This window comes from Labrus mixtus, chromosome 13, assembly GCF_963584025.1.
Source record: "Labrus mixtus chromosome 13, fLabMix1.1, whole genome shotgun sequence".
Classification (NCBI taxonomy): domain Eukaryota; kingdom Metazoa; phylum Chordata; class Actinopteri; order Labriformes; family Labridae; genus Labrus; species Labrus mixtus.
The window spans coordinates 12,153,655-12,170,972 of record NC_083624.1 but is presented as its reverse complement, the minus strand read 5'-3'; the positions used below and the strand labels follow the sequence as shown (position 1 = coordinate 12,170,972).

General features: G+C 39.5%; 1 protein-coding gene across 1 annotated transcript in view; it reads left to right on the top strand.

The window, feature by feature from the left end:
- lrp1bb (low density lipoprotein receptor-related protein 1Bb) overlaps positions 1-17,318 on the top strand; it is a 267,014-nt gene that overhangs the window by 132,859 nt on the left and 116,837 nt on the right. The window contains exons 8-18 of the mRNA XM_061053736.1: positions 2,235-2,457; positions 4,277-4,469; positions 4,610-4,753; positions 5,955-6,191; positions 6,516-6,696; positions 9,792-10,011; positions 12,190-12,379; positions 13,291-13,413; positions 13,734-13,877; positions 15,257-15,382; positions 16,402-16,515. Coding sequence (XP_060909719.1) covers positions 2,235-2,457; positions 4,277-4,469; positions 4,610-4,753; positions 5,955-6,191; positions 6,516-6,696; positions 9,792-10,011; positions 12,190-12,379; positions 13,291-13,413; positions 13,734-13,877; positions 15,257-15,382; positions 16,402-16,515 — 1,895 coding nt within the window. The remainder of the gene's footprint in view (positions 1-2,234; positions 2,458-4,276; positions 4,470-4,609; positions 4,754-5,954; positions 6,192-6,515; positions 6,697-9,791; positions 10,012-12,189; positions 12,380-13,290; positions 13,414-13,733; positions 13,878-15,256; positions 15,383-16,401; positions 16,516-17,318) is intronic.

The window sequence follows — 17,318 nt, the reverse complement described above, 5'->3', positions numbered from 1 at the left end:
TTGAATACTTAAAGTGACAGTACGTGAGATCTCTTCTTCCATTAAAAGGGCATATCACGTCTTTGTCTGATTTTATTCATTCCTCGTTGTAAAATATAAATTACTCTACACTTGCTTTCCATGAGTTCACGATATCAGTCTTACATACCGCTCGCTCCCTGTGTCTTTCTGGATTGATTTCCAAGCCATCCTCGCAGTTCTTTTAGGTACTATATGGTTTGGCTCCTCTGCATCACACATTGTCTGTCACTTTATGTCTTCTGACTCACCCTCGGGTCCTCTGCAGCAAGCCTTCTAAATGTCCCCAAAATTACCTCGAAGGAAATGGGAAATGCTGCTTTTATTGCTTCTGCCTCCAGGTTATGGAGCCTCTTTGTATCAGAGAGGCAGCTTCACTTTGCTTCTTTTGGAGGGCATTTAAACACATTATGATGCTGTTTCTTTTTTTAGATATAGCCTCAATTTGACATTCTTTTAAACAATAATTTTTCCTGACACAACGTGTTATTAAAAGGGCACACACAGTAGCTTAAATGAATGTGAAAAGAAGCTTGGGGTCTGGGCCATTTTTTTACAGGTGTTGCAGAACGACATCATGTGCATAGTTCTGACTAAATAGAGGCAAAGTTTTTTTATGCTGTTTTATGCTGTAAGTGCAAGTTTGATGCTTTCTTGACTTAATGCTGGAGCTGTATTTAGACAGACCTCTGAGGCTTGACTACTGATCGCAAGATACCTGAACATAATGCTAATCTGACATTATAGTGACATGACCTATGGCATCTTTTTCAGACACATGCATGAAATCTGCATATTCTTAGTGTTAAAACATTTTTATTGAGTGCCTCAATTTGGATGTTGATTTCAAAAACACTTTGAAGATGGATATAAGTCATACATCCCTGTAACCGTCAACACTGTACGGCTCAGTTAATGTCAACAGTATTTTAACTTAACTAATGCTAAAGAAAAAGAAAATATTTGGTCTTTAATTAGTTTACAAAACAGACCATTGTTTAGGCCCTGTCTCCCTTAGTTACTGTTGCTGCACCTACCCTATCTATGGTTTTGCATAATTAATATGCAGTTAGTGATGACAAGGAGGTGCCGACTATGACCACTCAAAATGTGTGTTAATTTTCAAACAATAGCGGCCTGATTCAAACAGAATTGAACAGAATTAGCCGTTTTGTTATAGACGGTAAACATAAATTTTGCCTGCTAAACTGATAACTGTCGCGTGACAAGATTTTATCAACCGGCAGTTTTAAAAACACTAATGTTAACATTAGCTTCATAGTTGATTACTGATTACAGTATCTCTGGCTGTCTCAAGTTTAAGACTGAGCCTTGCATGTGCAACTTAAATGAACCTTTGAGAGTTGATAACTATGTTACAGGCCTTCTTCTTGTTCTGTAGTGTAGAACTATTCAGCTCTAGCATTACAGTAAGATTCTATAAAATAAAGTACTATTTTTGTTCTTTTCTTATGGCTGCAGATTTAATCCAGTATGAGAAAATTCCTTATGAAACATGTACACAAATCATGTACTCAAGATGAGTGTGCATGCATCAACTGTACATGTAGCCTATTAATTATTTATTTATTCATGTTTTATTTGATAGGCACATATACAATATGCATGGACAAACTGAAAACAGCAATCCAATGCAAGTATCAGTGTTTATATAGCAGATGCCTATTTGCAACACCTGTCCCTAGAAGGGCTTTTGTGTAAATAAAAGATAACAACAGTTAAAAAAAGAAATAGAGAGAGCAAACTGCACAGCAAGATGCAGTAAGACACACATTTAGCTGTGATATAGCTACAAAGAATTAAACACCAGTACAAGTCTGTTGCTGAACTAAACAGGACTTGGTGGCTCTCTTAAAAGAGGTGAAGTTTGCAGAAAGTTTCAAGTGATGAGGTACGGAGTTCCAGGATTTTGCTCCATTCACAGAAAAAGCTGTTTGTCCAAAATATATTATTCTCCTGTTTGTTTTCCTTACTTCCCGTTATTTAGCTGTTTTTTCTTTATCAAACTTGTATGATTTGCAGAATTTGATTTTGGTTTCTGATTCTGCTTTTGCTGGTTGTAATTCACTCCTTGTATGTACAGTAAAGTGAAACAGTCTAAGAACATCTGGCCTGAATGTCTGTAAATGGCTCTCCTCCAACAAGCAGGCAGAATTTAAGGAATATAATCATTCAAACACTGTCATCCCCTGCAGAATGATGTTCTTCACTGACTATGGGAATGTAGCCAAGGTGGAGCGTTGCAATATGGATGGCACCAACCGGACCCGCCTGGTGGATTATAAAATTGAGCAGCCCACTGCTGTGGCATTGGACGTGGTCAAGAAGCTGGTGTACTGGGCAGATGCTTACCTGGATTACATTGACGTGGTGGATTACAACGGCAAGAACAGGCACAGCGTCATCCATGGGAGCCAAGTGAGTGTCACATTTTACTGTAAGTGTTGTTTTTTGTCTTCGTTGGGCTCCACATCAGAAGGAGCCATAGTGGACAAACGGTAGCGGGAATCTGAACACACGATAGGCTTCTCTTATCAGTAGCTGCTTTCCTCCTCTTCATTCAAGAGGCTCCAAATTGTTACATGAGAGGGATTTTCTTGGTTAATTTTCTAATTTACTGCACTTTGCTTTATCACTGCAAGACAGGTGGTATATTCACTGCTTGTTGCTATAATTCCCTCTTCATTTACATAGAAAAGGTCTTTTGAATTAAGGATAGATGGTTTATGAAATTGAGGCACATGTGTGGCTGTACTCCAAATGAGCATATCAATAGTCTCTTTGCACTAGTACACTTTTGAGGCCTTTCATCGCCGATTTTGACTATTCATTAAAAGTCCCTTTCAAGCGACTTGGGCTAGATGTTAGACCATTCATGAAGAAAGAAAACACCTACATCTCAAGCACCTGATTGTGTATGCAGGTGATCTTTGCATAATATTGCCTCCTCCATTTGCTTGCAGCCTCATTAGACAGAAGACGTTCCCTCTCATTTTATCTGCATAACAAATGCCATGCTGCTCCTTTCTACATCTCTTTCTGTAGTCTGTATATAATGAAACTTTTCTGTTTCAGCCAGTGTATTCAGTGTTCAGGTGTAACAAATTTGCTCAGTGTTCTCAGTGCGGTAAAGAGCAATTTTTTATGACATTTTCAAAACAGATTGCGTTCCTGTTATATGCAGGGATACATGTTAAAGAGTAAATGGTAAATGTATTGAACTAGCCCTTCCGACCTCTCAAAGCACCTTGACACAACATATTTAATTCACTTACGGCAGAGGCTGCTTATTTATGTAACACGGCTGTAATACTGTACTCCTTGTAACTATTGAGTAATGCTCAGGTATAATTTTGTGGAAGATCCTCTTGACTTTATAAGGATTGCTACGCACCGCTGTAGCAAAGGTTTGTTGAAAATCAAGAATACAATCCTCCCAGATTCATTAAATTCCTCGTCCCTAAATCACTGGACAGCCCTTTTAGTATTTATTACCTCTTATTAGGTTATTCACTAACTGGCCTGTATATTTAGGCACAATATTTAGTCAGTATGCTGTAGGTTAAGCAAGTTCAGTGTGTGCATTCAATATGTTTTTTGTAGGATTGTTTTGAAATGGAAAGTCGGACACAACAGTAGTTTATCTACTTAAGTGCATGCCTTAAAAATGGACTCTACCACAGCAACATAGGTTTGATTCAAGCTGGGTCTATTTCTGCCTTGTCTTTTCTCTCTCTTTTGTCTTTAACACAACATAAGCAAAAAAATCCCCCAAAATACTTGGAAAAGTACAGTGCTGAAGCCAAATTCCATAGAGAAACACGGTTGGGTGGTTTGTTTGTTCTTTATTTATTAATTCTGACGCATGTTTCTTGGTGCCTCTGATGTTAAGGTGTGACCCAGTGAGCTTATGTGTACTTCCTGTGAACAGAACTCTTCCAGCCATGTCGCTTTGTGTGGGTGTCAGCCTGCTAAATGTAGCATAGAGGCTGTGGTGTCAGGGCCAGTGGCCTCCCCATGGAGTCCAGCTTTTGACCCTATGTGAGCTGCCAAATGTGCAGACAGCCCTACCACCCTCTCCTCCTCCCCTCATGCTTGCTGCATGATTAGAAATAAAAGTCCTCTCATTCATTTACTTGTGTTTCTGTTTACTTTTCGTGTCTCTTGTGGTTTTATTCATTTCTAGCTTCAGGAATGATGTATAAAGAAACACTTAATGAATCTCCTTGTTTTTCAGGTGTCGTACATTTATGCATTAGCTGTGTTTGAGGACTACCTTTATGCTACAAACTCTGACCCTTCCAAAGTGAGTTCCTCTGCGGAGCTGCTACAGATCCACAGGTTCAACATCACAGCAGAGAGCAGGACACTAGCCAGCCTTGGGAAAGCTGCAAAACTCAGTGTTTACCACAAACTCACTCAGCCAAAAGGTAAAGGACATTTCTAGTAGGTTAACATAGGTAAGTGTCAATCTTCTACATCATGTGACATACAAACTACAGTCTGTGTTGATAAAGAATGAGGATATTTCAGTGTTGTAGAATGATCTCTCGATCCTTTTTGTTCACAGTCAGGAGTCATGCATGTGAAACGGTTTTATATGGAAAGCCGGGTGGATGTTCCCATATCTGCCTTCTGAGCGGCAGCTACAAGTCCAGATCTTGCCGCTGTCGTACTGGCTACAGCCTGGGCTCTGACGGGCAGACCTGTAAAAGTCAGTATACATTTTCATCTGGACATAAAAGATGCAACATTGTGCATCATTACAATTGAATGTTTTTTCTTTTATCAATATGCAGTATATACTTGTGCCAGTAAAGGGATAAGGTCCATCATTATTGTTTCTTACATTGAAATGTGCCTGTAAAGGTCATGTGTCATTTTGAAGAGGAGAGTGTGATACACATGCCTCAGCTGCAGACCTACAGTGACGTAGATGAGTGCTGTGTGACACAGGCCCATTTGAAAGTGACGTTCCACCATCGACCCGTTGCCAGCCTGATTGATTATTGTCATAATGAGGTTTTAAGTTTGTCTGCATTTGGCTTGTCTGATCAATTGCTGGACATTGTGTTGTTGACAATAATAGCAGTAGATCAAATTGATGACACAATCCGAGGGCCCACCACTTTTCGATCGGGGTAACGAAGCATTGGGAGGCCTGGCATGACACATTTGATTTATTCCCCCTTCATAGATGTTCTGATGACACCAGCTATCTCTGTCTTGCTCGCGCTTTCCTCTCCCTAAGCATAATGAGATTCGGTACTAAATGGTAGTGCTTCTTCATACGGCAGTCACTGTGGGGTTTGATATCTGGGTCTCTTGCAATGCTTAATTGTCTCCTGGGTAGTCGGTCTCTCCCTCACAGAATGATAAATTGAAGTGAGGCATGTGTGGTCCTCACCCCCAGCATCCTAGTCTCCTGGGTAGGTGCTGAGTGCGAGGAGAGGTCTGCTTCTCTCACTGGAAGCCCTCCTTCATTCCTCCTCTCGCCTCTCTGGAGGATCCCAAAGGGTTCGAGAACATACAGCCCCCTGAGCGGCTGGTGGGCCGCCGAGGAGTTGCCTCACTTTTCTGGGGCCCTGTTTGTCTTTCTACACAGGCACCATAACATTTTGAAATCAGGGACAATGTTAAGAGCCAAGGCAAGTATTGCCATTGTCTGTTTGTTCAAGTATTTTCCTTCTCCTAGTGTTAATGCAGCTTTGAAGCAGGCATGATTGAAGGTGGAGTGTACCGTCATTGGCACTGATTACTGGCTCTATTAAGGTGAATGGATGGCTCTAGCTCTGGCTCACATATAAGAACAATGTGGCCGGTAAGAGGGTTTAATGCTGGGATCAGCACTGATGAATTAGACCAATTAAATGACAATAACAGTAAAAGAGGGTCTGTCCTTTCTTGCCTTGTAGAGCCCAAAAGCGAACTCTTCCTTTTCTACGGTAAGGGCCGTCCTGGAGTCATCCGAGGCCTTGATATGAACATCAAATCCAGCGATGAGCATATGGTGCCAATCGAGGACCTGGTCAACCCTCGTGCCATTGACTACTATGCAGAATCAGGACATATCTACTTTGCTGACACAACCAGTTTCCTAATTGGTCGGCAAAAGATTGATGGAAACAGTCGAGAAACGATACTTAAAGATGGTGAGTCTAAATTCTTTGTTAAAAACATTATAATTTTCTGATGATAAAACAGTTGTAATGATAAGTTACATAAGTTTTTTTTTTTTATTAATGTGTAGGCAATTCTTACCACACAGTGTTTATAACCAAAGTAGCTTGTGTGAAAATAAGTTGGCCAAATTTGGGATTTTAACATTATTTCATAAAAAATCTCATAGTGGCTTCATGGACACCTTATCAGAATGTAATCTAACCTGTTTTATTTACATTGAACAGATATTCCTGTTTGAGTTTGTACTGCAACATTTTCTTTTATTAAAATACGTTTTGTTGGCTCTTTTACAGAACTTGACAATGTTGAAGGAATCTCAGTGGACTGGATTGGAAATAACTTGTATTGGACCAATGATGGCTACAGGAAAACTATCAGCGTCGCCCGACTGGAGAGAGCCTCCCAGACAAGGAAGACATTGTTGGAAGGCAATATGTCACATCCACGGGCCATTGTGGTTGACCCTCTTAACAGGTCAGGAAAGACATGGTGAATTGTGTTTTTATAATGGAGACACACAGGCCTGAAAAAGAAATCATTTTGCCAGCAGCAGCTCGTATCAGAATATGTTTGTAACAGGTGCAAAGAAATAATTCACGAGTAGGAGTAAAGGTAAAAGTTATTATATACTAGCTTTGGGCTGTAGGTGAATAGGGGTGGCTCAACATTGTCATGCTGCATACTCTTGGATAAGCAAGGTGTTATACTTGTGGAATATGAACCTGCTGAAATCTACCGAGAAAAATGTTTTTTTTTATTTTTTTTAATCACATCTCCTGATGGGGTTTGGAGATTTTTGCTTTAAGTCTTGATATGATCGTACTCAAGCTCACCTGTATTACAAAGAAAGGCAATTACTGTCAGGTCCTGCACCTTGTTACATTCTGGAATCAGTTAATCTTACATACAAAGGAAAGAAGATGAATGATGGTACATATTCTGCTTCTGCATATTCTGCTCATCTAGCAACCATCTCTACACTGATTTGATTATATGTCAGGTCAGGTTTTTTTTGGTAAAAGAGAAAGGTGGTTAATCTTCTTCTCCAAACTTCAGAGTTCTTCAGTTCTTCAGTTCCAGGTACCAGTGTGTTTGCCACATTCATGCGTTTTAATGCATGCGTTTCTCTGTTGGCCTCATACATCTTCTCCTGTGCATTCCTGTACAACGTTATATATGAACGACCTTGACAGCACATATGCTGCTGTATGTATAGAGGAGATGTGCAAATTATCAGTGAATTTCTCGAGGATCTTAAGGATTAACACTAAAAGGCTAAAATCGTATTAACACACAACAAACCCAGAGATTAGTTTCCATGCCTGAAGAGGATTGCTCCAACAATTTGCCTTATGAAGCTGTTTTGCTGCTATAGGCACACACACCAAACCAAAACTTGCACTTGTTTTTCTAAGATTAGCTTACTCTGATTAAGAAGAAAGAAATGGAAGCAGCCATGATAAGGACACAGTCTTAAATGATTCAGACTAATGAGGAAGTAGCCTACTAGCCTTTTTCTTTTTTTCAGAATTTAAGCCCTGACAAAAATACTGTGGCAGGAATGTTGGGGGTGGGGAATATCATGTCATTTTTTTGTATGAGGATTAATAACTTTTTCTCCAACCCCTCCCACTGGCAGCACAAATGATTAGGAAAGCTAGTTTTGGGCTTCAGAGGTAGCATTCAGCCTGAAAGCTGCAAGTCTTTGATCTTTATCTGCTCTGCTGGGAGGGTCTCTTCAGGTAAAGTGGATACACCTCTCCAGCTGATTTCCGTACTGCATACTCGCTACCTTATTTTCTGCTCCATTTGCATCCTCTAGTCTGTGTTGAGATGATAAGGACGACTTAACAGAAGCATACCTCTCTATCTTTGCTGCATTAGGAATCCCATACATGTATTCACATTAGAACCCCCCCAAAAATGGTATACGACTTGAGTGATGTGACTCTGGGATGTGCTTTAAGAAGCCTGTATCTTTTTTTCATGACACTCTTTTGACGTATATAGACATTTTCATACATCTCTATGCATTGTTATGTGGTTTTACTGGATATGCTAAACCACATTGCTGTTCATGTTTTTCTTTGTTTTTTTTTTACCATTGACTTTTTAAATCACATTTGTTTATTGACGACACGCAAAAAAACCTCTGAAAATAATGTGCCAGCCTGCATTTCATGAACATAAACATGCAACTAACAGTTATTTTAATGTCATTAATTGTACTGATTAGTTTAATAAAGACATCTTAAATTGTTAAGTCATTTGAACATCATCCAGTTTCTAAGGGTTCACATCAAACGTAGCCAGTAACCAAGTGCATGTCTTTGAATGACCTAGGTTATCTAACAAACTCCAAACTCCATTTAAACTATTTTAAAGTAATAGATTTATTAACTGATTGTTGAAGCTCTGAATGAAAATGTTGGATGGGATAATATTCTGTTTTGACGATGATATTTTAGTCAATTGAAAAGACGTGTATTCTTATTTTCTTAATATGACAATGCAAACATTGCATCCATCAGTCTGTCTCACTATGGGTTTCTATGTGTATGGGCATGTGTGTGTGTGTGTGTGTGTGTGTGTGTCTACATGCGAGTGTGGAGACTTGCTGAATAATTCATCGGGCTGTAAAAAACGACTTCAACACAGAGGGAGTCTTCATTCACCTCCATATCCTATTCTGTTTCATCTTCCCTTAGCCAGCCCTCTATCATTGATGAGAAACAGGGGCCACATGGCTCAGTCAGCAGCACTCAAACAGAGCAAATCTCCTGGGCATTGTTACTAGAGAACAGATCACGTCAAATCGTTGACCCAATCATGTTTCAAATACCATAGGTCCATTGAGAGTTGCATTCTTAGCATACACCTGATACACCGTAAACTTTTTTTTGGAGTGGAATAAAGGACTTTGCCTTGATGTGCAGTCAAGCATTATAAGGCTTTCAGAAAGCGCTATACTTTCTTTGGGTACAATGCACCTGCCTCTGGCTACAAGGGTATGTGATTATTTGGTTTTACATATTGGAAATCTGGTCTCCAGTTTATTTCCATTTCAACTGGGAACACTCGAATCATGATGTGAAAACCTATTTTCTGAATGAAAGGGTATATTCTCGTGCTTGGTAGTGCAGGATGTATTGTCTTTAATGTTCCATGTATGAATGAAAGCCGCTTGTAAAAGATTCAGTGGGGAGAACAGTCATGCCCTCCCATGGGCGTACAAAACAGAACCTGCATTGTAAATTCCACTGTGCTATGAGTACATCATTCTGAGAGAAGTCTGCCCAAACATGCTGTCACATGTGCTCTGATTGATAAATCAAAGCAAGAGGCTGATGACGGGAACGACAAGTACATCCATCTAACATCAGCGTGTCAAGAAGTGAGGGAAGGGATGAATGAGGAGCATGAGGCTGAAATAAACTGTCTTTCTTTAAATGCGGGATACGATCAGTGTTCATCTCGATATGAGTACGATTTACTCCCCTGAACCAGAGTAATCTTTTGATACAGGGTATTGGTGCAATCATTTTTTCTTTTTATCTGCATGTTTTTAGCTGGATGTACTGGACAGATTGGGAAGAGGATGAAGTCAATGACAGCATAGGCCGGATAGAGAAAGCCTGGATGGACGGATCCAACAGACGCATTTTTGTCACCTCCAACATGCTGTGGCCAAATGGTCTGACTCTGGATCACAGCACCAGTACCATGTACTGGTGTGACGCCTACTACGATCACATCGAGAAGATCCAACTCAATGGGACTGGAAGAATGGTGAGTTTCAATACATGGAAATCAAATGATCTTAAATTTCTACCCATCATTTTAGTTATCAATTATTTGCAGAAGTTTCACATCCCAACAATTTCCACATAGTCTGTTGTTTGTTTGATGCCTGTTTTGACGTTGATAAAGTGATGGGATATATATGATCGCATGTCTGTATATTGCGTTCATTTTGAAATTGCAAACCTGCAAAATATATTTAAAAAAATTTATTTGGTAACATCTTTTTGTTGAATTGGTCATTTGATGAGAAACCTGCAACTTATTCTACTATTGAGAATAGTTTAACTTTAAGACGGTATACTTATTTACATTGTTGGGAAGGATACTTTTAAAATGTATTCTGTTACAAAATACAGAATACATGCCCTAAAATGTAATCTGTAACGTATTCCGTAACATTACTCAATCTGAGTAACGTATTCTGAATACTTGGATTAAAAACAACATTGAATTGCATTTTATAAGTGTGTTGCAATCACATCCTGCTTACTAAACAGGCCTATTCTGGTGTGATCTTCTGTTCCAACTGGCCGAATGTGAAAGGCCCAAGTCTCCCTGAAAGTGCAATATATTATAATTTGCTGCTTATAATTAATATGTTTTGCTTGGTTAAAAAAGAGCAATATTGGCCAATTTTCCCTTTTCGTGAAACAGAGAAGTACTCTCATGTAATCCGTTGATTTCAACCATGTAACTGTATTGTGAATATCATCTATTTAAATTGGAACTGTAACGGAATACAGTTACTCATAATTTGTATTCTGAATACGTAACTTCGGTACATGTAGTCCGTTACTCCCCAACACTGCTTATTTATGATGACTGCTCACTAGTGACAGAATAATAGGTTTTGTGTTTTTTTTAATTTCTCCCATTTTTGTAAATGCAATGTCTCAGAAATATCCAGAGAGACTACATTATCGCCAAAAAGCCCAAATGCCACTTTTACTCTTAAGATACAAGGATTCATTTTTAGTGGTTAAAGGTCAACTGTCACTCTCTTCCTTTTAAAAATAATTTTCAGCCATAACTTCAAAGTACATGCACTTGTTAGAACACAATTATGCATGAATAAGATCAAATAATTAAATGAGACATTTTACACCCGTGGGTCAACAGTTAACTTCATTGTGACATCAAAATATCTTGAACAATCTATTTTTTTTACCATATTTCACACCCCCTTTGTTAAAGAGAAACCTCAGGAACTCCTGGGGGTAATATCTTGAAATTTCGCCAAAATGCGTTCTTCAAATCAAGACTTGAGGGTTCCAAAATCATTGTTACCTCATGTGTTTCTCATTCTTGTGAAGATAGTATTTCTGCAATACCTAGAATGAACTAAATCAGGTCTGATTTTTTTAAAGACTTTTAAAGGGCTGAGGTTATGGATAGTGTCGGAAAACAGGCAACAGGGAGTGGGTATTGACATGCGACAAAGGAGCCACGGGTCGGATTCAAACCTGGGTTTCCTGTAGGACTGTAGTATCTGTACATGGGATGCACAAACTAACCCAGGGCACTGGTGCCCCTGTTATTTGTTTTTAACCCGTCCTGTAGAACAATGAGGATCTATTATGGGACAATTTCCTATGGAAGAATGTAGAGTTGAGCTTGACTGGTTGTGTATAAAACCAGAAGGCAGTAATTGTAGTCCATATCATTGCCACCTTTGTTTGATGTTTTATGAGTGGCTGAATTATTTGGTTTCAGATCAATAATGTCTGATTATTTCAGGGTCCAACTGTCCAATGCTGATTTCTCAATTTTAGAATTGATATAATGTTAATGTGCAAAACAGTGAGATGATTGAAACTGCTCCTCTTCTCACAACAACTGCCAAACAAGACAGCCCTTCATCCCAAATTGCTCCTGTCGACTCTAGTTGTACTGGCATATTAAGCTAATGAATTATTTGCAAATGCTATTTAATCAATGCCAAAATTCTAGCAAACATTATCATAGGCATACAGCCACGTATGAATAAATTTGTGCAACGAAATTGAATCACATTCATCATATACTGTGATCAAATCATTTCTAATTCCATATTCAAACAGCAAGAACCCTGTTTGAGATGATTGATTCCTTTTGTTGCCGCTGGTGTCTTTCCATGGCTCTTCTAATCTTTTGATTACACTGCATGTTTGCTTCATGTTGCAGGTGGTGTACAATGGAAAAGAGCTGAACCATCCATTCGGAATCTCTCATTATCGTAATTTCATCTTTTGGACGGAGTACATGAATGCTTCTGTCTTCCAGCTGGACTTGTCCACCGGCGATGTCACTCTGCTGCGGAGTGAGAGGCCACCACTATTTGGCCTGCGCGTCTATGACGCACAGAGTCAGCAAGGTTGGCCGCCTTTCTTTCATGCACTCCTCATCCAGTGAACCATATCTCTCCTTCCAGAAATAGTGGCTATTTTGCCCTGAAAAGAGAACCACTCTGTGCTGTGTGTCGCGGTCTTTGTATCCCCTGTACACTTGTATTTAATAGAGAGGACTAAATGTGATAAAAACACGAGAGGCTTTACATGTATGCCTGCTTGTGTCACATTTCACGGTGTTATCCGGCACATAGATCAACACTGACAGCGACACTAAAATCACTTGGGGCTCCGAGTAAAGTTAAATAAGGTTACCAAGGTTTGGAGGGGTTTGCTCAATTCTCTTACAAATGATGATGGATTCATGCTGTGACAGGAGAGAGCTGTATTGACCCTTATAGTCTACTACAGCATCCACAGCATAGTGCCACCTAACAGAGTATTCTGGATGGACATTTCTGTATTGTTCATGTCACTGGATAGATTAATTGACTATCCAGTTGTCAGAATATTAATGATTGGCTCGTACAAAACCAAAAGCTTTATCTCATAGGCTCAGGCACTGCCTTTGGGCTCACTATCAAATGAAAGTGACAAGGTGTCTTTAACTATATATGTGTGTTTATAATGTCTGCTTTGTCTGGGAAGATGAATTATTTCTCCAAGAGGAATAAAAATGTCAAATGTCTGTAACTTAACATGTTCCCAATAATTCATTTGACATGAAGTTATAGAACATGTGGCAAACATCTGTCTTATCTCTTCAAGATACGTTTGATATCAGTGAGATGAGTTATTTTAGCAGGGATTATATTGACCAATGAACCTCTGCTGTTCACTGTAGAAAGGAAACACAAACCCATTTTCACTTAAGGTTGACTTGAGAAAATGTGGCTTTGAATGAGCAAGACACCTCATTTGTGATCTTTTTCTCCAGGTGAAAATGCATGCAGTTTGAATTATGGGGGCTGTAGTACCCTCTGCCTTGCCATCCCAGGGGGCAGAGTGTGTGCCTGCGCTGACAACCAGCTCCTGGAGAAGAACAATGTCACCTGTGCAGGTAGGAGGATGTAATGAATCAGACAAAGTACGAGGCATAAGATCATCTTTTCCCAGTGTAATGTAAACCTGGCGTTATCCTATGGGACAAAGATAAGATATAACCCCCTTATCTGTTCATATGCAAATGTGATTTCAAACAAATAAAAACAGATTGAAAATCATCCCTGTGGGCGGCCAGGAATATAATCCAACTCCCAATGGTAACTCACAGGGTCATGAGACATTATTAACTTGTTTTTTCTGCCATTATAGCTATGCCAATATTTCTCCTAAAGACATTATTTATAGGAAGTCTCCTGTTGATTTTGTTTCTCCCAGAAGCGTCAGCCGGCGGTTTAGAGCCTCAGCGATGTAAAAATGATGAGTTCCAGTGCCATAATCATCGCTGCATACGGGCTTTGTGGAAATGCGATGGAGATGATGACTGTCTGGATGGAAGTGATGAGGAGAGCCACAGCTGCTGTGAGGATCTAAAAATGTGTCTGCAGTGCAGACCAACTCACTGTATTCACACAACAAATTCATTGTGCTTAAATATTACATTTTGATGAACTTACATTCACAACCACACATATGGCAAGACTAGCAAGGCTTTTTAAAGGCTGACTCTCTCTGCCTGACATCTTCCATGTTCCTAAATGTCACTAAACTAGAGGTAAAAAGTGTTCCTCCTCCCCACTGCTTTCTTCCCTTATGCTCCTGCTGAAGTTGTTTGGCTCCTCACAAATCAGTCGGATAAACACCCTGTAAGACGCTTTTCTCTCTGACGGCTAGCACACATAATCTAATCCTCCGCCCGAAATATCAGAACTATAAAATCAATTACCTGCTCTCCTGGGACGAAATATATTTAAACAGTTCACAAACTTGATTTCTTTTTAGTGCGTAAGAGGAGCATAGTGTTGACTTTGAAAATGGATAAATGCGGTTGGCAGCTGCATAAAGGGGTTGTTAGTTAATAATAAGCTTGGTTGTTCCGGTGAAGTATACTTTTGAGCTAAGATACTGAAATTGGCTTAAGAGTCAAGGCAGTACAACCTCATAAAAACATACTTTAGGCACTGTAAAAAATATTGTGGGGACTACATTGCCCTCAATTTAGGGACAAACCATCAATAAGGATCCTGAGTGAGAGTCTGCTTTAAAACATTCTCTTTTATGGTTCATGACCCCGCTTGCTGGTCCATCAGCAAGATTAGTTGAGCTGAGGACTCAATGAAATCACCTTCGGAGGCTGTGAGTGTACTGTATAAGAAAATGTAAGCTCTTATTCATATCCACAGTTATGAGAGAGGTCATAGCCCGAATAAAGTGTGTAAAACTTTATTTTCCTTGGCTTGGCCGTGTATGGTCATTGTACTAAACTGAGGACAAATGTCAAATTCAAGACTTTTTAGTTCTCAGGTAACAGTATTTAAGATCAGCAAGACGTACCATTGTAAGTGTGCAATTATTTTGGTTTGAGCAACAGTCAGTAAGTGGAACTGCTTCAAAAGTCCCCTGAGGATTTAATTGAGGATTGTATGGGGCGAATCATTTTGACACAGCACAGACCAAAGGAAAAAAACTGTTCCACTTGAATTGAACAATCGACTCTCTCACTCACTCTGTAACGAAGAGAACGCATTTATAAGCCTCACTCTGCCTTGTTGTGGTCCATCCAAAGGGACAGCATTGTGATTACCTAAGCTGTTATTATAAAAGACAGAGTTGAAATACGGTATATAATAAGGCTGTTAAGGCTGTGATCATAATTTCTCATGTTTTTATTTTCTAGCTTTGAATGTTTTCCATTTATCTGCAGGATCACTGAGTGACTTCTTTTCCTGTTTGAACTCTAGATAATCACACCTGTCCTGTTGATCAGTTCAAATGCAGCAACAATCGCTGCATTCCCAAAAGATGGCTCTGTGATGGAACGAATGACTGTGGTAACAATGAGGATGAAGCCAACACCACATGCATGGGTACGTGCTGTGCTACATTCATTTATTCTGGGATTAAGTGTAGCTTTGGCTGCTGTTTGGTCATATTACAGTTAAATCAGCAGGTTTTAAAGGATAGCTTCCTGTCATTTCAGAAATTGACAAAATCTGTAAGACATTATCTGTGGTACTACTGTGCAAACTGATTGATTTCATCAGATATGTTGCCTCAAAACATCAGGTAGTCAATGAATGAACACTGTGTAATTTTCTGAAATTGAAGTATCAGAACAGCATATTGCGGTTTCAGGACTAACTTTTGTTCAGCTAGTAAAGGCTCTTTTGTATTTTATCTTCTAACAAAATTCAATCAGGCTTATGTGGACTGCACTAAATGAAGACTGAACAGTTTTCTCATCCGAACAGTAGACGTACAATACTTTTCCCCTCACATCTTTTCTAACAGTCTGCCCACTTCAGAAGCTGTTTATACATCCACGTCTTGAACAGAGATGTCTTGTGTTAAGACACAAGACATCGCAATGATTGTCAAAGCAGTCATTACGATTATACCTTGCAGCTCTGCACAGTGCAATCAATCTCATTATGTGAAAGCACTCTAGAGTATCAAAGAGCTGTAGTACCTACAAGAGACAACTGTATACGAGCAACACTAACAGTATATCACTTTGCCTCCCATGTGTTCATTTTGGCCTCTCAGGAGCTTTGTCCTCCTTAGATGATTAATCAATGAGCATTAGCCAGAGTATGATGAATGTTTCCTCATCATCAGATTGACATGCGTATCCCACAACAGTAGGAAATCCCTTTTGTGCTGTCCATCTATACTCATCAGAGTGGTGCAGTTTGTAAATGACGGCCCATCAAGCAAAAACACATTTCCTGCGGCCTTCAGACCCTTCTCTGCTGTACTGTGTGATTGAGTGATAAAAAGTTTCCAGCAGGCGGACAGTAACATCCTGGTGATGTAGTCATCATTACAGTTGTTGAACACTTGTGCATGACTGATCAAATTAATTGGCTTATTTCCTCTCTCTCAGCCCAGCCCTGTCAGGCTGACCAGTTCTCCTGCAGGAACGGACGATGTGTACCTAATGCCTGGAGATGTGACCGGGAAGATGACTGCGGGGATATGTCTGATGAAATATCGTGCAGTGAGTCAAACATTGCTATTTACCACATGTCACTCAAATGCCACTCCACATGGATTAAAATCCTACTGCCATTTGTGTCGCTCTGTTTGGCCAGGATGTAAAAGAGGCGAGCTCAGTGAATGAGTCAACTAAGGCCATTTTGGTCAATGTCTTCCTGTTCTCCTTCGTTATTTAAGTTGTGTTTCTAATCGGGGTATATTAAAAGGCAACAATGACAATGTTCTAATGAAGAGGAAGTGTAAGGGCTGATCAGGGTTAATGGTTATTGCATCAGGAAGGGATTTTATTTTCTTATTCAGGAACTTAAAAATGGACTTTGTAATTTATGTAGATGCCTTTGCCAGAAAAGTGTTGACACAATTGTAGTTCCTCTTACAAAGATGACTTTAGGTTTACCTCTAAAGAATAGACAGCAAAGAAAAAAACCAAAAAAGAAACGAGGCAGTTCTCCAGATGTTATGACAAAATGGACGAGAACAAAAAAAGTTTAATTCTTTGCACCTGATGTCCTTAAAAGCACGCCTTACGTAACCCTCCCCTTAATGCTTAACTAAAGTGATTAACATGATACAAAAAAAAACAACTACATTTTTGCATCATTCATTTGTAGCATGCTCACATCATAGTTAAGCAATACTGTGACAATTTACACCCTCAGAGATCCCCTGTAGTGGCTGTAGACTCTTCAGTTTTAGAAGTGAATGATACTTCAGATTACACTTTTGGGTTGTGCAAAGGCCATTACCTTAAAAGAACGATGGTTTATACATTGCAACTTGCAAAATGCAATCAGTCTCATTGTG